Source organism: Populus nigra, chromosome 10, assembly GCF_951802175.1.
Source record: "Populus nigra chromosome 10, ddPopNigr1.1, whole genome shotgun sequence".
Taxonomy (NCBI): Eukaryota; Viridiplantae; Streptophyta; class Magnoliopsida; order Malpighiales; family Salicaceae; genus Populus; species Populus nigra.
This window is the reverse complement of record NC_084861.1, coordinates 14,906,606-14,929,528: the sequence shown is the minus strand read 5'-3', so window position 1 is coordinate 14,929,528 and position 22,923 is coordinate 14,906,606. Positions and strand designations below refer to the sequence as shown.

At 34.0% G+C, this 22,923-nt stretch overlaps 4 protein-coding genes and 1 non-coding gene across 5 annotated transcripts; 4 read left to right on the top strand and 1 right to left on the bottom strand.

Annotated features, from left to right (window-relative positions):
* The first annotated feature begins 2,634 nt into the window (after positions 1-2,634).
* Positions 2,635-5,582, top strand: LOC133705044 (ras-related protein RABC2a-like). Its single transcript, XM_062130136.1, has 6 exons — positions 2,635-2,976; positions 3,575-3,643; positions 3,885-3,950; positions 4,337-4,458; positions 4,678-4,806; positions 5,072-5,582. The coding sequence occupies exons 1-6, from the start codon at positions 2,832-2,834 to the stop codon at positions 5,183-5,185; spliced, it is 645 nt and encodes a 214-aa protein (XP_061986120.1). The 5' UTR covers positions 2,635-2,831; the 3' UTR covers positions 5,186-5,582.
* A 1,304-nt stretch (positions 5,583-6,886) lies between these two features.
* On the top strand, positions 6,887-9,340 carry LOC133705772 (monocopper oxidase-like protein SKS1). The gene is made up of 7 exons (XM_062131157.1): positions 6,887-7,033; positions 7,133-7,242; positions 7,397-7,667; positions 7,762-7,885; positions 8,022-8,382; positions 8,624-8,992; positions 9,079-9,340. The coding sequence occupies exons 1-7, from the start codon at positions 6,887-6,889 to the stop codon at positions 9,338-9,340; spliced, it is 1,644 nt and encodes a 547-aa protein (XP_061987141.1).
* Positions 9,341-11,488: 2,148 nt separating this feature from the next.
* Positions 11,489-14,594, top strand: LOC133705771 (monocopper oxidase-like protein SKU5). The gene is made up of 10 exons (XM_062131156.1): positions 11,489-11,635; positions 11,738-11,847; positions 11,934-12,204; positions 12,340-12,457; positions 12,555-12,915; positions 13,054-13,425; positions 13,514-13,592; positions 13,696-13,873; positions 13,985-14,076; positions 14,478-14,594. Exons 1-10 carry the CDS (start codon positions 11,489-11,491, stop codon positions 14,592-14,594), a joined length of 1,845 nt encoding a protein of 614 aa, XP_061987140.1.
* Positions 14,595-15,617: 1,023 nt separating this feature from the next.
* Positions 15,618-15,691, top strand: TRNAI-AAU (transfer RNA isoleucine (anticodon AAU)). The gene has a single exon. It is a non-coding gene; the product is annotated as a tRNA-Ile (tRNA).
* Positions 15,692-18,482: 2,791 nt separating this feature from the next.
* Positions 18,483-19,922, bottom strand: LOC133705952 (zinc finger protein ZAT5-like). The gene has a single exon (XM_062131411.1). It carries the CDS (start codon positions 19,572-19,574, stop codon positions 18,663-18,665), a length of 912 nt encoding a protein of 303 aa, XP_061987395.1. The 5' UTR covers positions 19,575-19,922; the 3' UTR covers positions 18,483-18,662.
* Between the last annotated feature and the right edge of the window lie 3,001 nt (positions 19,923-22,923).

Sequence of the window (22,923 nt, the reverse complement as noted above, 5' to 3'; positions counted from 1 at the left end):
ATTCATGTCTTAAAGTCTGATATAGATGGAGTTTTAAATTATTAAATTAGAAAATTTATTAATTTGGTAGAACCTAATTAATTCGAATAGATTTCCAACCACTCTATCAAATCCGGATTGACTCGATGATGCAGGCTTTTTCTACGTAAATGCCAAGAGTAACAACTATGAATTTATGTCTTTTGGTTTGGCTCAAAACCGGAAGAGTGAGAAGTGTGGCAGCTACCTGCTTGACCCTGCAACTCTACTTTTGCAGGCCAAGATAGCCCAAATCACCGTGATTTTGAATTTGAATGAGCACCCGGGCTTCATTGTCATCGCTTCGGAGATAAGCCCATGTACTTGAAAATGCCCAACACTTGTAATGGGCTCTACTCTAACCCATATATATATATATATATATATATATATATATATATATATATATATATATATATTCTCATTATTTTGAGTTTAAATTAACCGAAAATACACACACACACACACTCTCTATTCGACTAATCTCGTTTATTCCTGAAATAAACTGATTTTTATTGTTTAGATTATCACTGATATTAATTTCTACGGCATCTGGGATATGAAATTTAAAAAAACACATCTTTTCATAAATATATACAATTTCAAATGATTTAGTTTTCTAAGACCCGATTAAGCAAATAAATAAATGAAATTAATCGAGATATACAAATTGATTTTAATACTTATATTAATTTAAAAAAAAACAAACGAAAGATTAGTAGCTGATAAAAAATTCTTGATTGAAAAGGGAAAAAAAAAACTCATTAACTATATGCAAATACATGTATAAATAGTATTGGATAAACAAAAGGGTGAGTCCGGGAGAGATCGGTGACGTTTGACAAGGTGCAGGGTGGAAGCCATGATGTGGCAGTGAAGGGGAACAGGTGTGGTGTCGTCTGATTTTTGAAGTTTTTTTTTTTTCCGAAGACAATTGCGTGTTATTTGCAAAGTTTTTGCATGTTGCACACTTGTTGAGCTGTGGCATTGTTACTTTGATTTCTTGGCCAGGTAAGCTCCGCCCTTCCTCGTCATCGTCTCATCGCCTTTGAAGCGCGTAAAGGATGCGCTCGCCCACACTCAGACTCATCTCTCCTGTTTAACGCCCGATTGTTTTTATATTTTAAAATTATTTTAAAAAAAATTAAAATATTAAATTTTTTTTCAAATTAATATTTTTAAATAATTTTAATATGCTGATATTAAAAATATTTTTTAAAAAATAAAAAAAATTATTTTAATATATTTTTTTTATAAAAAAACACTTTAAAAAATAATCACAACCAGAATCTTAAAAATCATACAATTTATATATTACGAGATAATTTAAATCAATTGTATTTATTAAAATTATACTATTTTTATTATTTTAAAATTTTGTGTTTTATTTTCAGAGTTGACCCATAGCAGGCGAAGTCTTATTTCTCAGTATACATGACAATATTTCCTTTTCGTTTTATTTAGTATTGTTTTTTAACTCCACTATTTGGCTATCATTTAATGGAGATTCTATACTAATTCTAGATTTACAACTCAACAAAGCAGTTAATGAAATTTGTATAAATTAATTTAACTTTTCCTATTTTAATAAAAAAATATTATATGAATCCAGTTTATTGAATTTAATTGATAGATTTGCCGCATTGATAATTGGTTATTAAATGATAGAGATGAAAAAACAATATCACGTTGTGCTTGGCTAGAGATAGAATCCCAACATTAATAAATATAAAAGAAATTGTTTTATTTTTTTTATTCTTCATATTTATCTTTTTTTTTACGAGTTATCATATTTTTTAAAAAAACTTAGTTATAAAAAAACAACTGATGTCCTTTTATCATCAATTTTTTTAATTATTAATTAATCTATTGAATTAATGAATTGTATTGAAATATAAAGTTACTATAACTAACCAAGTAAGAATCCTAATTGAAATTTAACTTGACTACAACTGCTTATCTTTATTGATAGTTATTATAATTGTTAATATTAGCCTATTAAATTAAAAAAAAAAACTTTACATTGATTACAACTATTCATTTTCATTAATAATTGTTATAGCTATTATTTAACCTAACAAGTTAATTAATCCCATTAAAATTTAAATGGACCACAAATAATTAATTTTATTAATAATTATCATAATTATTAGGAAAAAAATGTCATGAATTAGTTGTTTTGATTTTCAGGATAAGTATTATTTTAAATTAAACTATATATATATGTATAGTTGGCTTTGTAATAATATGAACCATTGTACTCAAATAATTTCATTAGATTATCTTAATCAATTTACAAAACCTTCATGTAGATATAATCTAAAGTTAAACCTTGTATATACGTGAACAAAATCAGAAATGACGACAGAAAAAATTGAGAAATTAAAAAATATTATTTTTTTCTTTTTATTTATTTGTCATTAAAGCAATGGGCAGAGTTGATTAACGAGGAGACAAAATAATTAATGTCCTAAATCCATAACGCATAATATATATATGCAAGTTGAAGGGGCGGCCTGCAAGGGCGCGTGCAGCTATCAAAATCAGAGAAGTTCAAATTCAAACAGGAAGACGTTTGTCTCACATACATGTATGTTCATTCTTACTTTATAATACATCGTCATCAACCAACAGAAATCAGCCAACCCCACCATTTATGTCCCCTTCTAGCTCAGGAAATTTCCCATTTCGTTTTATGGTCTCTTGCTCTTCAATCTGTATCCTCTTAATAGCTCTAAACTCACGCACAGAACATCTCTGCCCGGTTTAGGTTTGGTTCTTGATACTTATGAGTGTAAAGCAATTGAGAAAGAATGGCGGGTTCTTTTTCTAAAGGAGGGAATAATAGTTATGATTATTCGTTCAAGTTTCTGTTGATAGGAGATTCTGGTGTTGGCAAGAGCAGTCTTCTTTTAAGTTTCATCTCCAGCTCTGTTCGTGACCTTTCTCCTACTATCGGTACTTTCTTTTGTTTCTTTTTAGTTATCTTTCTTTCAGTGGCAAGTTTTCACTGGATATGCAGCATAGGCGGGACTCTGTAGCTGTCCTCTGGTTACATACAAGGAATTTTGACAATTTGGTTTATTTTTGTTTGGTGACTTTTTTGTTTTAGTTTTTGTAAATTTTCTGACTGGAACTAGGAGAGACGAGCCACCCATGCTTGTGTCTAGAATTGGATCAATAATCTTCGTTTTAATTCTTAGACCTTTTAGGATTGAAGTAGCAATGGAACTTTCAGGATTCTTGCTCAACTGGTGCCTACAAGTGGCTTCTGGGTTGTCCTTGTAACGTCTTTCGGATAGCAGATGAGGTGATTGCAATTTTCAAAGGCATGGATAGATAACAGACAACACAGTGGCCGTTTTCCCCCATTGCTTGATTAATTTCTTCATGTGATAACTTCATTTTCTGAAGAAATTGGATGATGCCATGAACTCTAATTAGATCCATTGAGTGCACTTAAATCACTAGCCTTGCTTGTTTCACATTATTCTTCAATTTTGAATTGCTCTAAACGCTACGGTGTTTTAAAGGGAAACGTTTAAAATATGCGCAGGTGTGGATTTTAAGGTCAAGATGCTCACTGTCGGTGGGAAAAGATTGAAGTTAACAATTTGGGACACAGGTAATAATAAAATGGAACCATTTTATTACATGTTACTTCTCTGTTCGTTGTTAATCACACTCCTTTGAGACCTAAAGAGAAGTTCAATACTCCTATGAAATCAAGGTTGCCAACTATTTATTGGAATTCAACACTATCCCCTTTGATAAACGTATCAAATTGGAGTTGACAGGGCATTTCTTTCCTCTGGAGACATTATTGCATAATTGGTGTGTAAATGATGTGTTCTGTTTTATTGCAGCTGGGCAGGAGCGGTTTGGAACATTAATAAGCTCTTATTATAGGGGTGCACATGGAATTATCCTAGGTATGTATTCCATATAATTATAGGACAATTGAAACAACCTAGATTGGTCAAAATGTTAGTTACACATGCAGAGGTATGATTATTTTGCACTGGTCATTGCAGTGCTCAAAATGTACAAAATATGAATGCTATAGTGATTGTTGCTTAAATGCTTTAGGCGAAAGCCAATTGTGCTGTAAAGCAGAATTGAAGATATCGATGGTCCTTAAATTTTGTGAGATGTGAGGTTGCACAGCTTATAGGGCTGCCTTTTCTTCCCTTCTGCTAATGCATAAGAACTGGGAAGAAAATAAGGCCTATACCTAACTGCAATATTAGTTAGCTTTTCCTTGCAATATACACGATCTATAAAATCTTGATTGGTTTGTGCTTTGATTTTGTTTTAGTTTATGATGTGACACGGCGAGAAACTTTTGAGAACTTGTCCGATATATGGGCCAAGGAAGTGGAGCTCTACTCCACCAATCATGACTGCATCAAAATTCTTGTTGGAAATAAAGTTGATAGGGTAAGTTGAGTGGCCGATGCTTCGGACAAGTGCATAGTTGCACATAAAATATTGGAGTCCATCGATTATATTGCATTCCACGTTGGAGAGGTCATGGGTTCTCAAATTTTTGAAACTTAGTTAGAGAGACACTTCTTGGATTTGTTTCTCTTATTATATGATATCTTTAATTTCCGTGTATCTAACGGGTAGGTTGTTTTAATGATGCAATGTTTTCAGGATAGTGAAAGAGCTGTAAGTAGAGAAGAGGGCATGGCTCTTGCCCAACAGCACAAGTGTTCATTTTTCGAATGTAGTGCCAAAACCAGTGAAAATGTTTTGCAATGTTTTAAAGAACTCACATTAAAGGTACATTCTTGACGATGGAAACACCCTTTACTTTTAGTATTTTTCTGAACTCTGAATCTGCATTATGCTCTGTTGGTTTGTAATGGTAGTTAAAGCTTATGAAAGTATGCTTAAGGAGTAAAACTCCACCTCAATCCCTCTTGCAAGCATACTCTTAAGAACCTTGTAAGGTGTAATAAAGTATGCATGGCAAGAATGCTTGCTTTACGGCCACCAGCTTGTTTAACATCTCGTTCAAATTCTGATAAATTCTTGAGCTTTGCAGATACTTGAGGTACCTAGTTTATTGGAAAATGGCTCAGTAGTGGTGAAGCAACAGATTATGAAAGACAAACAAGTATATCAAGCACCTCGTGGTGGTGGCAGTTGTTGCTTCTAACTGAAGTACCTGTAATCATGGGATCCAGTAAAGCTCAGGTATTGGCAAATCAGTGAAGATAAGTCGGTGCTAATGGCAATTTGGGTGGCCTGATCTCATTGCTCTGCAGACAATTTTAAGCTCTTCTGGTGGTCATCTTTACTGCTTCCATTGTAATTCGTGAAGTTTTGGGAAGTCTTCTTTTTACTTGATATTAATACTTTGTCCAAATAGGAGATGTATCATGGGAAGCAAAGTAGATGTGTACAGTGCCACTGAACTTATAGCTCAACTGGCTTTTGCATCTCGAGTCTTGGGTTTAAGACTCTTCTTTGTAAAAAAAACTTTTTTTAAAAAAAAATGAATACACAGAGTTGAGCGCAGAAAATAAGACCTTGGTCTTAATTGATGATAAAAATACTGGGCTTTTGGATTAGAGGAAGAGGGAAATCATATGATTTTCAAGTAGTTTAATCTTAATTACAAGGACTTATGGGACGGGACCGTAATGGGTAATTAGATCTCTCTTGTAGAACAGGAGGGAATTTTCTTTCCATCTAACGAAAAAACAAACACTGAGCATATATAAATATTATTTTTAGATATAAATAATAAAAAGAATCAATTTAACAACAAATTATTCAAAAAAATACAAGATCAAATAAAATAAACAATACATGTGCATAGAAAATGTGGTTGAAATTACTTTTTAAAATATTTTTTATTTAAAAATATATTAAAATAATATATATATTTTAAAAAAATTATTTTTAACATCATCACATTAAAATAATCTAAAAATACAAAAAAAACTAATTTAAAACAAAAAAAAATTCTTTTTAAAAACATTTTTAAAATATAAAAACAAAAAGTGGTCTTATATCTACTCCTATCGGTCAGATTTCATAGGGTATTCGTTAGGACCGGTAGCCTTAGTACTTGCTACATAGTTTAGCAAGTAGAATGTTTCCTCTCCTCGAGATGGAAAATTAGATATCTCAAATGTCAAATGATTTTGTCAATTAGATGAAATTACACGAACTTCTGATCTTCAATCCGGATCATATTGTCTTAAAAAAATGCAGCCAACCATGTCAAATTCACTACTTCAAACTTTTTTTTTCAGAAACCGTCTTGACTCTAAATATGAAAGGCTTGCTGTAAAAATGATAATTGGATAGGCCTCAGAATTGCATGATGCTCGATTCACCCTAATCCTCAAATTTGTTTTTTACTACTTTTCAATAATCAAAGCAACAAATTGTGGTATAAAGAATGGACGGGCCGTCCTCTGATGAGAGTGGAATGTGTCAAGAGGCAGGAATCAACAGCTAACATGTACTTCCGCCTGACTTAGCTTGACCACCTGTGTTGGGCAAAACAAGGCTAGGGAATCAACACTATCCAACATTTTCACATAAACCAGCATTGCATGCCGGCTGCCCTGCTTCCTGTACAAGACTAGCCAAGACTGCATCGTAATATCCATGTAATAATAGAGCACATCCACTCCCCAGGCGTTCATACCAAACTGATAGTTATAATTTTTTCCTTCCCTTCTGTTCGTTTTTTCTTGACCCTTTCTTAGGCAGCTCTATTCTCTCCTTTTCTTACAAGAAACAAGACCACCAACCTTAGCTGCATAGATATAAAAGCTGTTTGGTGCATAACAAAATCTACTCTGAAAGAGAGAATTCAATTGCACGCACTTTGTGCTTTGCAATGGCTTCTCTGGGCTACCTAAGGGGACTAACAGTGTGTGCAGCACTGCTAGCAGTGTGCCTTGCGAGAGCTAGTGGGATTGATGTCTTTCTTGAATGGAATGTTGCGCTTGACAATACCATCAGACCTGTTACAGTTGAACAACCAGTATGAACTTATCAATCATTTTCTGTTGCTTTCTTTGCATTTAACCCTGCCAAGCTGTGGTTTTGGTTTTTATAGTGGAATAATTGTTCATTTTTTCAGGTTATCACCATCAATGGTATGTTCCCTGGACCTCTGATCAATGCTACAACAAACGATTTCGTCCATGTCAATGTTTTCAACAATATGGATGAGCCTTTGCTCTTTACATGGTAATGTACCAGCAAAGAATATCTTGCTTTAAGAATGATGGTTTTCATCATAATGCACCAGAGCAAATTTTCTTGAATTCATGTCTTAACATCTCATGTATCCATACAATTTTTGGAATAAAATTATGCTTTAATTAAGGTAATGCTCCTGTAGGAATGGTATACAACAGAGGCTAAATTCATGGCAGGATGGAGTTTCTGGGACAAACTGTCCTATTCAACCTGGTAAAAACTGGACTTACGTGTTTCAGACCAAGGACCAAATTGGCAGTTATTTCTACTTTCCTTCTATCAACTTCCAGAAAGCTGCTGGAGGATTTGGGCCAATTCGAGTCAACAATCGCAATGTTATCGCTGTCCCCTTCCCAAAACCAGAAGCTGAGTTTGATCTTCTGATAGGTGATTGGTTTTATGACAGTTACAATGTGAGTGACCGAAATTTGTTCATGAGAACACATGACACTTCTTGTCGAATTTGTTTAATGACAACCCATATTTATTGGTGTGAAACTTTCACAGAAAACCAGATCAATGATGGCCTCCACGGCAAATATTATCACCCCAGATGTTATTCTAATGAATGGAAAAGGCCCTTATGGCCATTCATTGTCAAAAGCCTATGAATCCTTCATTGTCACACAAGGTAAAATAACCTCTTCCCACCCCAAAAATGAAAAAAAAAGAAAAACCTAAATTATGGGAATTTGGGATGAGGTCCATTAGGCTTATAGTGCTATGTGATTAATGTGCACTGGCTTTCGCTTGCATTTGTTGTGCAGGAAAGACTTACAGATTCAGGATATCAAATGTTGGGAGTGCATTCAGTTTCAACTTCAGGGTTCAAAATCATAAGATGGTTTTGGTAGAAACAGAAGGGTCCTACACCAATCAGATAACACTGGATTCTCTTGACGTGCATGTTGGTCAATCCTACTCAGTTCTCGTCACAGCTGATCAGAATGAAGCTGATTACTATATTGTGGCAAGCCCTTTGTTGCTCAACACTAGCAGTCCTGGGGGTTTCGATGGTGTAGGGGTGCTGCACTATTCGAACTCCCTTACACCAGTTAAGGGTCCTCTCCCAGGAGGTCCTGATCCATTTGATCTGGATTCTTCGGTCAATCAAGCAAGATCTATCAGGTAAATTTGGAAAAGGTTGCAATTCATTAAAGATTTTTATACAAATATAGTGTAATTTCAACTAGTAATGCCATTATGTTTTTTGAAGTAAAAGATTCATAATTTTCCATAAGGTCTATGAAACAATTGGTGTATTTGTTCATGAATGATTGTTCAGTCTTTAGGCCTGAACCTCTTCCAATTCTAAGGTATTCATTCATGCTTGTCCTGTACTTTTCCTCGCTTGCTTTCTTCATACTAGGTGGAACCTGACAGCAGGGGCTGCAAGGCCTAACCGACAAGGAGCTTTTAATGTAACAAATGTTACCTTGTCTCAAACCTTCATCCTAGATGGATCAACGGCAGAAATTGAAGGCGCACAACGCTATGCTGTCAACAATGTGTCATACTACACCTTAAACACCCCATTGAAACTGGCAGATCACTTCGTCAACGGGTCTGGTGTCTACCAACTAGATCGGTTTCCAGTTAATTTTGTCAATGCTAAAGCTGCTTATGGCGTTTCTGTTGTTACTGGAATTCACAAAGGGTGGATAGAACTTGTCTTTGTAAATAGCTTGAATACCATGGATGCATGGCATTTAGACGGTTTCGGGTTCTACGTTGTTGGGTAAAAAACCTAAACCATCACCGCTTCTATAATTCCTTTCCGAAGCTGAGACATTGACTCATAATTTATGTGAAATTGTTTTCCAGATTTGGCAATGGATTGTGGGGACCTGAGGCTCGCAATGATTACAATATTTACGACCCAGTTGTCCGGTCCACCGTGCAAGTGTACCCCAACGGATGGACTGCAGTTTATGCTTTCCTAGACAATCCTGGAATGTGGAACCTCCGGTCACAAAGCTTGAAAAATTGGTACTTAGGCCAGGAACTGTATATTCGAGTCTTTGACGATGATCCTAACCCTGCCAAGGAGCGTCCACCACCTAATAACCTACTTCTATGTGGTTAGTGCGATTTTCATGAACTTGTAGCATAATTTCCTTTTATCTAATTTAGTCATCTTTGTTGGTAATTTTGGTTGCCTGTAATAGGTATTTTTGCTGGTGAATCTGAGGCTCCGGCCAGCGAACCAGGCCCTGCTCCATCTCCAGGATGGTGAATTGATGACAGCTGATAGGCTTGATCAAGTCATAATTCATAAACAAGATATTGAAGGGTTTTCTGGCTTATATACAATCTTTCTAATTAAATTGTTATCCTACACTGAATTTATTTACATTTCATCAAATAATTATCCAAGTGGTACTAATTTGTAATAATGAGGAAAATATTTATTTGCCAGTGGATTATATAATAATTAATACAGGCTTTTAGGATGCCTTGCTGCAATATCAATATCATTTTTTTTTTGTATTGCAAGAACAAAAATTATATATTTCATTTGAGACACTTTTACTGTAATTGAACTTTAGTCATATGGTATCTATAGATATTGAATTTGATTCACCTGTAGTACTAGTTTTACATATATCATCGTCGCCGTCGCCTCATCGTCGGGAAAAATCTCTTGCTTTGAATGACTGGATCTCACTAAAAGAATCAAAGATACAGACTGAAAGGACATGCAGGAGGACAACCTATAATTATTTTAACATAGCACAAGCCTTGCCACCCACCAGTTTTGGGAGCAATCAATAGCTTTCTGAGCAACGAAATCATAGACCTTGCTATTTATCTGGATATATACCATGGCCCGTCAATCGTTGGGCTCTTTTTTTTTTTTTTTTTGTCTGTTATTATCATGATATAATTTTCATTTTTTTTCATTTTTTTATTAATAAAAATAATATCAATATGGATTGGATTGAGTTGAGTTGATTCTTCATAAATTATCCAAATCCATTTTTCCCTTAATATAGAATGTCATCATCACAATAAAAAAAAGAAAAAGAAATAAGAGCGGCATGGAAAACTTAAAAAAAAGAAGAAGAAATAGTTATTAAATTAATTAGGATTCAACCTGATCAGTCGGCTGAGTTAACGGTGTTGATCATTTAAAAATAAATAAATAAAAATAATATAATTTTAAGAAATTGAATTTTGATTAGGTAATACATGGTTGATTTTTTTCACACCTGACTTAGACGGGGCCGGGAATGGGCGAGGTCTAATTGAATCGGCGCCAATATTGGCAGTGAAAAAAGAAGAAGGAAGGCGACTGAAAACTCGAAAAGCTCAGACATGGAAGCATTACTGGTGAGAGGGTAAATATTAAATTAATAGTTTCAAAGTATTTTGAAAACTAAAGATATAATATATTATAACAATCGATTCAATTCCATGATCTTGTCTAATATGTGTTTTTTCTTTCAATTGCTATGAAACAAACTCTTCGCACATCATCTAAAGAAAATTCTCGTCATCTTGTTATTATGCCAATCAAGAACTAGGTTATAAATATTTTTTATTTGAATTTATTAAAATAACATATATTTTTTAATTTTTAATATTAATATATCAAAAACGATAAAAAAAACTTTGAAAAATATTAATTTCAAACTTTTTTAAAATATAGTTTGATCACGGTGAGAGAAAAAAAATCTTATTTCGTGAGTATCCACGTTTCGGGTGGAAAGAGAGTTTTTAAAAAATCATTATAACAAGAAAATTAAAAGGTATACACATGCATACAATATAGAGTTCCTCTATGACTCGTGATGGTTCTGTTTATATATGTGTGTTTAGGAGACTCCTACTTAATATTTAAAGCTTTTTAGAGGAAAAAAAAACCACCCGTCTGTTTATGTTTGGAAGGACCAATCAAGGCGGCAAGATGAGTTGGCAAATCTGGATTACTAGGTGATTTCTCACACGCAAGACATTGGTATTTGCTTCGATAACTTAACAAGAAGCATTGTGCTGAACATATCAAGGCCTGCGTGTTTCTACTCCGAAGTTTGGCTCCATTGATGCATATACAGTACGTTGACCTTTGCAATTCAACCAAGTTATTTCTCTTCGTGTTCTTGCTCCAGTTCTATCCTCCCTTCTTTTCCCTTTTGTTTTGCTTCATCTATTTGATCTTGATTACTGTAATTAATTAATGCCTCTAGTTTGATTAGGGTGACGAGCCTCCAAGAGGGGAAAAAACATATATATGGCCATCTTCAGCAATCAAATTCTACAACTGTTTTTTGTGGCCACTCTCATACTCTTCGTCGGGATAGCCAAGAGTGAGGAAATCTTTCAAGAATGGCACGTAACAATTGACAGAACTATGAGCCCAGTATCCAACAAACAACCGGTACTGATGTATCATAACTATAAATCATCTTTACTTTAACTCGCATACATCTTGGTTTCTTAATTTGCATGGATATATCTGTTTGTGTGTTTTTTTTAACAGGTTATCCTCATCAATGGGAAGTTCCCTGGACCCCTTATCAATGCCACAACCAATGATATGATCCATATTAATGTGTTTAACGATATGGACGAACCAGTTTTATTTACATGGTATCAGCAATAACTCTTTAATAATTGCTCATCAAGATCCTCTTTTGGTTTTTAAATGGTCCTGATGGCGTGTGTATACGGTGCAGGAATGGGATACAACAAAGGCTGAACTCTTGGCAAGATGGTGTGGGCGGCACGAACTGTCCAATCGTGCCGGGCTCAAATTGGACCTATGTGTTCCAAGTCAAGGACCAAATTGGCTCTTTCTTTTACTTCCCTTCCATCAACAACCAGAAGGCTGGGGGAGGGTTTGGTCCCATTAGAGTTAACAATCGTAATGTTATCAGCGTACCTTTCCCTAGACCTGAAGATGAATTTGACCTTCTCATTGGAGACTGGTATCCAGAGAATTACAAGGTGATTTATTAACATTAATATTGATATTATTCAAGAGATTTATCTGTAATCATTAAGTATTTATGAATTAATGAATACCGTTATGGTTTTAACTTGATGATGACTAATTAATTTGGTATATATAATATGATGCAGAATCTTGCATACATGCTGATAGACAACTTCACGATCCCTCTTTGGATTTTAATGAATGGAAAAGGCCCATATTTGAATACTTCTACGAAAGTTTATGAATCCTTCACGGTTGCTCAAGGTAATGAGGTCCCATTGCTTGCTATAAAAATTAATTGGTGCACTCTGAAATTAAATAATTTCTTCTTCTTTTTTCTCGTATCTTCTGTGATATGCAGGGAAGACATACAGATTTAGGATATCCAACGTGGGAAATCAATGGAGTTTCAATTTTAGGATTCAGAATCATCACATGTTGGTGGTAGAAACTGAAGGATCATACACTAATCAAATAATGGTGGACTCCCTCGATGTCCATGTTGGCCAATCCTACTCAGTTCTTGTCACAGCTGACCAAAAGGCAGCTGATTATTACATTGTGGCAACACCAAAAATGGTTAATACCACAAAATACGGCAATCTTGTGGGCGTAGGGGTGCTACATTATCTCAATTCTAGTACAATGGCTACTGGACCTCTTCCAAGTGGACCTGACCCATATGATCTACAATTCTCCATTAATCAAGCCAAGTCCATCAAGTAAATCTTCCTTTCTTTTTCTCATTAAATCAAGTAAATCTTCTTGATAGCTAGTAAAAATTGTTTGATTACATTCGATATTTTCCTTCTCTGCTAGGAAACTCTCAGAATTTGCAAATCTTTTATCTGTGAATTCAGGTGGAATATGACTACTGGGGCTGCTAGGCCTAATCCACAAGGAACCTTCAACGTGACCAATGTGACACTGTCACAGACATTTATCCTCACAGGATCAAGAGCTCAGGATACTTATGGCGTGTCTTACTACACAGTGAACGATGTGTGGTACACAGAAACAGATACCCCATTAAAGCTGGCTGATCTAATGACAAATGGGTCTGGAGTCTATGAACTTGATAAATTCTCTACTAACTCTAGCAATGGAAACCTAAGACATGGAGTTTTTGTAGCAAGTGGAAACCATAAAGGGTGGTTAGAAATTGTGCTCAAGAATGATTTAGATGTTATAGATTCTTGGCATTTGGATGGGTACGGTTTCTATGTTGTTGGGTAAGTACACGAGAATGAACATCAACCTTGTTTTTTTTTTTTTTTAATATGCATAATTAAATATAAAATTTTAATTTTTAATATGTAGTTTTGGTGATGGAGACTGGACTCCTGAATCTCGTAATAATTACAATCTTTATGATCCTGTAGTTCGTTCCACCATTCAGGTATATATTAATAGATATATTTAACCAAATAATTTCTTTAAAAAGTAAAACATAAATGAATATTGATTGATTTTAGTAAATACAATATAGTCTTGGTGGTTAGGTTTATCCTAAAAGGTGGACTGCAGTCTATGCATACCTTGACAATCCTGGGATGTGGAATTTGAGATCACAAAGTTTGAAAAATTGGTATTTGGGCCAACAACTCTACTTGAGAGTTTATGATGCTGACCCCAACCCTGCCAAGGAGAGACCACCCCCAGATAACCTTCTTCTATGTGGTAAATGCTTTGTCCTATATATATATATATATATATATTTCTTGTTTTTGTGATGTATTTCTATTCAAAATTAACAATGTTTTATTTATTTTATTTATTACTTGTTCACAGGAGCCTTCGGTCCCTCAGCTCCTCCCTCTCCTCCCCTTCCTCGACCTCCGTCACCTCCTGCTCCTGCTCCTGCTAACCCTTCTCCTTCTCAGGCATCATCGACACAAATAACATGGTATACAAAAAAGTTTTAATAAAAATAATAATACTTCATGTCTTTTTTTAAAGCGATTTAATACCTTGTTAAAAATATATATGTGATGAGAAGATTTTGAAAAAATATTTTTTTAAATAAAAAACAATTACAACAATTTAAAATCAGGTTCCTTTGACATTCCATTAAGAAATTGTACTGCTTTCAAGCAGAAGGATTCAATTGAAGAATGCCTAATATACTTTAGGAATTGAATCTCCCATTATAGTTTGGAGAAAACTTTGAGAATTCATATATCATAGATAGTTGGGGGACTAATTAGTTTGATAATTTTACAAGGGATATGCCTCTTTGTAATTTGACTAAGTCTCTTTTCTCACTGCTGCCTACGCTTTGTAGGTATTATTACATCACTGTGATCTGCATGGTTTCAATGCTCTTCCTCGGCCAGCAATAGCTCATCACAGCCTGAAGTCGAAGGTGACAGAAATGAAACTCCAGCATGTGGCTCTGTAATCCGAGAATTCAGTGATTTTGCGCGACGCATCCTTGGAAAGCCTTGCATTTTTTTCTTTCTTTTTGGGTGTTTTATGTCAATGCTAATTAAAAAAACATTAAAAGACATTCCTTGAGAATTCTTCCACTTAAATTGAGGAAGTGCTAGGTCCTTCATTCGACTCCCAAATTTGATTTCTTCTTCTTCTTCTTCTTTTATTAACAAAGCAAGGCCAAGTTCTTGAAGTTGAAGCGAAAGAAAGTGAGGCCAAGAGGCACAAAAATTGAGAGGAATGATGCAAGGATCGAAAAGCTTTTATATTTAAGATTCACATTAAAATCCGGAAGAAAAAGAATTTTGTAAAATAATATTTATATTTACCATCCTAGCTAGATGCAGGAAGCCAGGAAGAACAAACATGGGAAGAAGCATGCACAATATTTGCCTTTTTATTCAAGTTCACTGTTTCCTATTTGAAAATGCAAGGAAGGAACCAAAGAAGAAACGGCTGTTTCCACCGTTTTGATTTCTTAATTTTGTTTCTAAGAATGTCTTTTATATGGTGATCTAAATTACCGACTCAATTCTTTTACATCATTTCTGGAAAGCATAGAAATTCTAATAAAATTTTATGTTTTGAAATATTATATTTGAAACCATCTCAAATATTAAAAATGAAATCTCAATTGAAATTTAATCTCTAAAAATATTATAGAACTATATTAATGGTCAACTTTTTTCATTTACTATTCTAAAAATAATAATTTAATATTAAAATTAATTTTCTTAAAATACCTATCTAGCTTTTTTAAAAAGGACTTTTGAAAAAATAAGATGAAAATAACATATAAAAAATAAATTTTATTTCTCCTAAATATATTTATCAATTTAACTTAAATTAAATATTATAATTAAATTCGATTGCAGCAGCAGAACCAAACAAAATGTTAGCTATCCTCAAAGTTGCATGATGTGAAATTATTGGTCTCAAATTCACAAAGAATATAATAAGTAATATATAAATCAGTGCCATAGCATCAAGTGGCCTATTAGCTCAGTTGGTTAGAGCGTCGTGCTAATAACGCGAAGGTCGCAGGTTCGAAACCTGCATGGGCCATTCTACTTTTGTTTTGGCGTTGCTTTCTTTTTCTTTGTGCTGCCGTTAGTTTTCACGCCCTGATTTCAACTGTAGTTGGCCTTTTTTTATGGAGACTCTTTGGGTCTAAGATAAAGTAATAACCATAAGTATTGACTTTATGATATAATATTTTTTGGGCAAGTTGTGTGCATTAAGATGGATTAAAAAAAAAAACTAATGAGAAATTTCTTTCTCCAACCCCTTAATAATATTATTGTAATTAAATTGAGATAATAATATAAATAATATATTCATTTGATGTGCGGACCAATAGTTTAAATGTACTTCAGTATTAATATAATATTTAGCTAAGGCATGTTTTATTAATTTAAAAAGTAAACTACAACTTGTCAAATACCAAACATTATTTTAGTACTATTATTTTCAATTCATAGATTATCAATCAAAGGACACAACACAATTTTTTTTTTGTTTTCAATTTCTTGAAAATTACCTTTTGAATTCTTTTATGCTTGGCTACTTTGTGGAAAACTAATGAACATAATTCACTTTCTAATAAAAAAACGTTTTAGATGAAGGAAAGTATTTTTTTAATTAAAAAAAACAAAAAAACACTTTTCATGAAGGATTCAACCAAAACCTAAAATGATAAAATACTAATATATAAACATTTTAAAATATAATATCATGAGAAAAACAATAAATTACTAATATATTTATAAAGAAAACAATATATTAGTATATATTAAAATACAATATATTTATTTGATATATTAGTAAATATAGTACTTTAATTTATAAAATATTGTTAAAAAATACATTCAAATACAAAACATATTATATTATACAATAATCATATACTTTCAAGTGTTATGAAATTAATTAGAACACCATAGAAAATAAATTTATTTTCAATGTTCTCCTACCACCAAAAAATGTTTGATAAAAATAAGAATTTTACCATTTTAAGAAACTTAATAACTACAAAATATTTATTTTCTAACTTATTTTACTTGATATGTACAAATATAAAAAAATAATTTTCAACTTATTTTTCATTAAATACTAGAAAATAATTTATTTTCTCAGAATATTTTTCATGACATTACTAAATATTATAAAACAATTAATTTTTTAGAAATTTACTTTCAATAGAACTGTTTTCAAAAAATAAACAAGGTCTTAAAAAAATCATTCATTTTGAATTGATATATTTTATGATGTTTTATTTAATTTCAACCATAAAACTCATTTTTGAACAAATATGTATATTAATTGAGACTAGTTTTTTTGAGATAATCTTAAGATTTTATTTTCATACATTATCGATTCGCCGTATCCGAAAAAAAATAAATTTTTGAATGATCATGATACTAACATTCAAACTCAAAAAATTAAAAAAAAATAAAATGGAAGAAGGTTTTAGCCTCTTAATTTGCCCATCCTATCTTTGAAGTTATTTTTTTATCTATGTTTGGACTTGGAGATGATAGCATAGAAAAGCATTGACTTAATTGCATGCCCTCCTCTTAAACCAAGGAAAGAGGCCACGACGTCTATCACTGGTGCGCAATCTGGCTCACTCACCTCTAACCTCACAACTTGTGTCTAATTATGTACCTCATAGAATTGACCTAACTCCTAAATTAGCCCTAATTAACTACACAACTAGACTCCCTCATTGGCGACCTCACAATCACACATCTCTCGCTCGCTCTCTCTGAGGTAGACCGACAGCTGCTCTCCTATCTAGACAGCCACTCTTACTTAAGAACAGCTAATTAAATAATGATGCTTAGAAAATGTCATACCTGGACAAGGTTTTGGTACAAGGCTCATTGTCTTCATTAATCCCTTGATGGAAATCATCGCCAACTTTATGCTTAACACATGCATGCTTGCTTATGCCATAAGTTTTTTGTATGGGTCGAGCGGCCTGCTTTTATTAATAGATGTGATAATTCGGTACTTAACAATTCAGATTGCTATATTCGCTAAAAACTTCTCCCATGACACCTCTGTTGATGGTTAAGTAAGGTGGTAGTAATTCATTGTCCAGGGGTTAGTAAATTACTGTTGCTTGTCATTCAAGAATTTGATCCTAACTGCTTAGTTAATTGATCAGATCTGATGTAAATGCAGTGTTAATACATTTGCATACATGCAGTACTGAGAGAGCACATAGAGTTGAGAAGTAGAAGAAGAATCCAAAGGTTTAGAGCCCCATTAATTTCAACATGTTAAATCTTAGGCCTTGAAGCAGTTGATAATTAATGGCATATACTGCTGAGGTAGATTGAGTAGGGTAGTGGCTAACAAGAAGGTGGACCAAGCCAAGAAAAGAACAAAGAGTAGATAAGTAGAGAGGGCATTTTTAAAAAAAAATGTTATTTTAAGAGAGAAAAGGGGCAAGAGGTTGATTGTTTATATGGGAAATGCAGTTCCTTACTGGCTCTTCTTATGTTATCATGCTTCATTTTTATTCTATTTTTTGTCACCAGAACTTGAGAAGGAAAGAGAAGCTAGCGCAGGGAGGCATTCTTGTAAATGAAACAAAGAAAATCAACCAAAGCAGCAAACTTTTTGGCTTTGGTGGGGTGACCAACACGAGCTAAACACTCTCTCTCAAGTGTGCAACACATTCCTTTCCCACTCAAAAAGAACAAAAACTAGTGATAAAGAGAAAGAAAAAGATGCCTGCATATCATGCACTTCTCATGGATTAGAGTCTTTTTTTGACAGCGGAAATTGCTAGCTCATACAAGCAATTCAAGTCCACTACATAGCGATATTTGATCAGGCTAAATAGTTGAAAGAATTAAAAGAATGTTATATTATGATCTTTACAAGTTACAAGGGATAATTTTTTTAAAAAAAAATTATCTGGTGAATCGATAATAAATGGCCATGTCTGATCAAATAGAAGAAAACAAAATAAACTCCTCAACAACTTAAGAAGAAAAAAATAAAAAGAAAAATACAACCTTCTTCAGTAATGACAATCCACCAGAGCCGGGCTGGTGAAGACAAGAGATGTGTTTTGTTGCTTCTGCTGCTGCTGTTTTTGTTGTTGCTTGGAAGCAAAGGCAAATTTATCATCTTCTGGGGCTGGAAGATTGAGATCCAAATCCAAAGAAAGTACGTTTCTTGCTCTCTTGGGTTCCTCAGATTCTATAGTCATTGGTGTTAATGACAAGGCTGTGGTACTAGACACAAGAGGACCCCGGTGCCGCCGCATATGACCACCCAAGGCCTGTCCTGATGTAAACACCGCACCACAAACTGAGCACTCATGAATCTTGCCTTTATTGTGATTGCTGTACGTACCTCTATTAGTTGTGTTTTCACTCAATTGAAGAGAAAGAGATGAAACATTCTTGTAGTGTCCATCTTCTTCATCAGAAGATATCGAAAGATTTTGCTTCTTCTCATCATTGTGGATTGCCTTGGGCTTCTTATGACTAGCCCTATGTCCACCTAATGCTTGAAAAGATGGAAATGTTCGGCTACATGTTTTGCACTCATAAACATAGTAACCAACCCTGCCAGAACCTGTGGAATTAGCGGTTTCTAGGAATTTTCTACTACTGAATTTGGCGGTGTAAACCCCTCCTCTTGAATCATGATCATGATCATGATCTCGATGATGATGATGTTGTTGTTGTTTTGGGAAATCTCTTGAATGGCCTTTGGCAAGTAGGATAAGACAATTGGCCATGTCTTCTTCTTCTTCAGTGCTATCTTGAAATTCATCGATGGAAGTTGTTGGTGACCAATTGGTACCACCATCTCCGCTTGATGAATCAGTTGTTAAGCCAAAAGGGATTGCCGATTGAACCCTCAACCGCTTTGTTCTCTTCCCTTTCGCAACACGGGTCGTGACTTCCTCTGAGGCCTCCATTTTTCTCCACCACCTGAGAGAAAGAAAGGGAGAATTGATGGGATGTTGTAGAAGGAAGCAAGGGGGTGATCAAGGGAGTGGGCTTTCTATATATGAAATAGTGAATGGGAGAGGAGAGGGATATATAAAGAATGTAATGTAAGAGAAAAGTCTGTTTTAGGTGACAGTTTTTAGAGTCTAGAAGGACACCCAATGGAACAGTCAAGTACTGTGAATTAGTATGTGGGAAAATATAACCTTTGTTGAGTTTTCAAGGTATATATATCAACTTAGTTATAAATAGGCCAAGAGTTTCAAGATTTAGACAAAAAAAAAAAAAGAGTGGGAGAGAGAGCTATGAAACGGAGACTACAGCCAAAAACAAGCAGAAAACATGACAAAATTAGAGACAAGAAGGGGAGGGAGTAAAATTAACAGTTGGAAGGGAGGGAGAGGGTGTTTGTTAATGTCAAGTCCGTTTCACACTCTCTTTCTCACACTTTGCCAACTCACTTCAACAATATGTATATATATAAAAATAAATAAATAAATAAACAAGAAATAATTAACAACTAAAACCTTGATTAATTACCCATAATTGCTTGGCAGCACAATGTTATTAGCTAATATTGCTCTCATCCACCCTTTCTTTGGCCAGTAAATCGCACCTCCACTCATGTGTATACAGTGAGTTGTAATTAACACACTGCTCCTGGTTTATAGCATCACAATACTAATCTCTATCTGTGTGTACGTACGTACTAGGTGTTAATTTAATTACTGGTTTATTAGCTAATTTTATTTTATTTTATTTTATGGTTGGGATATATATTCTCAGATTATTTTTCGAAAACCAAAGTCAAATCTCATTAAAAAAATTACTTCTTCTAATGATCTTTTCTGAAGAATATTCGGTTCAAGTAATTATATATACATGTGTGTGTAAAATGCTTATTTTCATTAATGATCGATGTTATATATAAAAAAAAAAACCCATTTATAATTAATTTAATACTGTAAAAATAGATATATTGCTATATATATATTTTTATATATGGTTAGTTTCCTCACACGTCTTGTTGAAGGAAAACACTAAGCATACATACCGCAAAAAACAGGCAATCACATTTCGTGCATAAAAAATATGAATAAAGAGAGTGCGTGTTAGAGAAAGCGAAGCGAAGAAAGCCCGTTACTTTGCCTCGAAGATTCTCCAAGAATTAGAGATCGATGATTGGAGTGCAAGCCTGGAACCCACGGAATCTGCGGTGCTCCTCTTTCCTGTGTGTCCCTGTAATCTCCATGTCTGCATGACCTGCCATTCATGGATTTCTTGTGCCTTTTCTTTGCCATTACTACTTGCATAGTAACTAACACCTTACTAGTGCCCCATTATTTCACTATTTCACTGGTGGGTGGACAGGGTGGGAGCTGCTTTCACTAGAAAAAGGGCATAATCAAGAGATCGATTTAATTTTTAGTGGGTTTAGAAATTTTCTCCTAAATATCCAATCCTCGAGTGGAAAACTAGATTAAATAAAAAGAAAAAGAAAAAATAATCTCAGTATAATGTCTAAAAGGTATTCCATTTGATACCATGCCATCCACGAAAACAGCATACGTTTTATGAGATTTACCTCAATATTTATACATCACCACACAATATAGGGTACTTCTGGGATTATTGCGGTCTAATTAAATAGAATGTTAAAAACTTGGATAAGTATCGTAGTGAGTGTTTAAATGATGCATTATTAAGTACATAATTTATTTCTAATCATTCAATCCATGTGCTGCTGGCTCTTCCATTTTATCTAATCACTAAACTCCTTATGTCTCATGTTATTTATTTATTTAATTTGAAGTATCCACCCACTGATCATCCAATAACAAACCTACTCCTCAAGCTGACTTGACGCTTTTACAATCTCATCATCATTGGGTTGATCACCTGATTCGATAGAGTTACACAAAGCTAGCTGGGCTTGGTCAGAATTTGCAGGTCTTGAAGTAAAACTGGTTGGATTATTATTACCAACAAATTGAAGGCGCATATATTCAATATTCAGGACACTAAGATGCTAGAGATGTGGGATCCATTTCTGGGATTTGATGGCAATCAATGGGTGGTTATCGACGCAATACAAAATTCTATAGCATTTCATTTCTGTGCCATGACCAATTCTTGACGATAACTGCCAGTCATAGATGGCCGCTGCATATATATCTTATTTAAATCAACCTGAGTGTCCAGATTTTCCAATCATGTGAAGTAATATTCTTTGCATTTAAGAAACACCAAGAAGTCAATTTTTTGTGCATAATGAATCCATCTAGTTCATGTTTAAGGGCTTCAAACTAAACACCAAAAAATGTGCCTTAAGTTGATTAATGAATCGGAATTTGGAGGCTTTTCATGATTATTATGTGGGTCAGATAATTGATATTCAGCAGAGTGAACTCACAAAATCAGCCTATCTTTGTTTGAACCAGAAAGTAAAAAAATAAAGTGATAACTTTTTTTTTACAACACGATGAATGCAAAAGTGCTACTAGTTTTTCAACTCCTGGATGATTAATTAAGCATGCTACAAACCTCACTTTATTCCACTATGGAACTTGGAAATCAAGTGGAAACTTCTACTGATAAATCTCAAAATTGATATGGGCCATTATTTTATTCCTAAAGGATCACAAAATTTTCTACAAATGAGATATTATCTACAATATCGTACACAATTGACCATGCCATACATGATTGATCATGCGTAAGTGGTAGTAATTAGTGATTTTCTTTTTCAATGATATTCTTTAAGTATGTAGCAAGTCAGTCAATGCATAATGGGTGGATTAAGGTCGGCAACTTCTATGCGTGAAGAGGCATATGGATTGGTTGTGTGAGGCACGTAAGGAGCCAAAACCAACCCAAGAAACTATGATTTAGGCAAGCAAAGGATCTCTTAATCATGGGTTCCTCTCTTACCCTCTATATCTTCTAGCTAGCTAGGCGGCCACATGATCTCTCTCTTTCCTTTCGTTTTTATGTTTATGCTTCTACAAAAAGCGTAAGAGCTAGCTTGGAAGAGATCGCTGCTAACAAGTGTGCCATTGAATGTATAACCGACTTTATAATAGTATACTATACTACTATTTGTAATTCACAAGTCATCCATGGAAGAGAGGCATACAGTAGCTTCTGAGCCACTCAAATGGAATATGTTACGTTGACACTAAAGCAACCGGAAATTCCCAAATAATTTAATCAGAGAAGGAATTAATATATGAGTAAAATATTAATACAAAAAACAATTGATCCACTTTCTTAGATCTAACGAATGGGCTATTTATTGTGAAGCATAAACTGGCCAGT

Coding starts and splice junctions, on each gene's coding strand:
- LOC133705771 (XM_062131156.1), top strand. CDS start 11,489: ATGGCCATCTTCAGCAATCAAATTCTACAACTGTTTTTTGTGGCCACT. Junction 11,636..11,737: donor CAGTATCCAACAAACAACCG/GTACTGATGTAT, acceptor TTTTTTTAACAG/GTTATCCTCATCAATGGGAA. Junction 13,874..13,984: donor AGATAACCTTCTTCTATGTG/GTAAATGCTTTG, acceptor ACTTGTTCACAG/GAGCCTTCGGTCCCTCAGCT.
- LOC133705952 (XM_062131411.1), bottom strand. CDS start 19,574: ATGGAGGCCTCAGAGGAAGTCACGACCCGTGTTGCGAAAGGGAAGAGA.
- LOC133705044 (XM_062130136.1), top strand. CDS start 2,832: ATGGCGGGTTCTTTTTCTAAAGGAGGGAATAATAGTTATGATTATTCG. Junction 2,977..3,574: donor TGACCTTTCTCCTACTATCG/GTACTTTCTTTT, acceptor AAATATGCGCAG/GTGTGGATTTTAAGGTCAAG. Junction 4,807..5,071: donor TTAAAGAACTCACATTAAAG/GTACATTCTTGA, acceptor TGAGCTTTGCAG/ATACTTGAGGTACCTAGTTT.
- LOC133705772 (XM_062131157.1), top strand. CDS start 6,887: ATGGCTTCTCTGGGCTACCTAAGGGGACTAACAGTGTGTGCAGCACTG. Junction 7,243..7,396: donor GAGCCTTTGCTCTTTACATG/GTAATGTACCAG, acceptor ATGCTCCTGTAG/GAATGGTATACAACAGAGGC. Junction 8,993..9,078: donor TTCGGGTTCTACGTTGTTGG/GTAAAAAACCTA, acceptor ATTGTTTTCCAG/ATTTGGCAATGGATTGTGGG.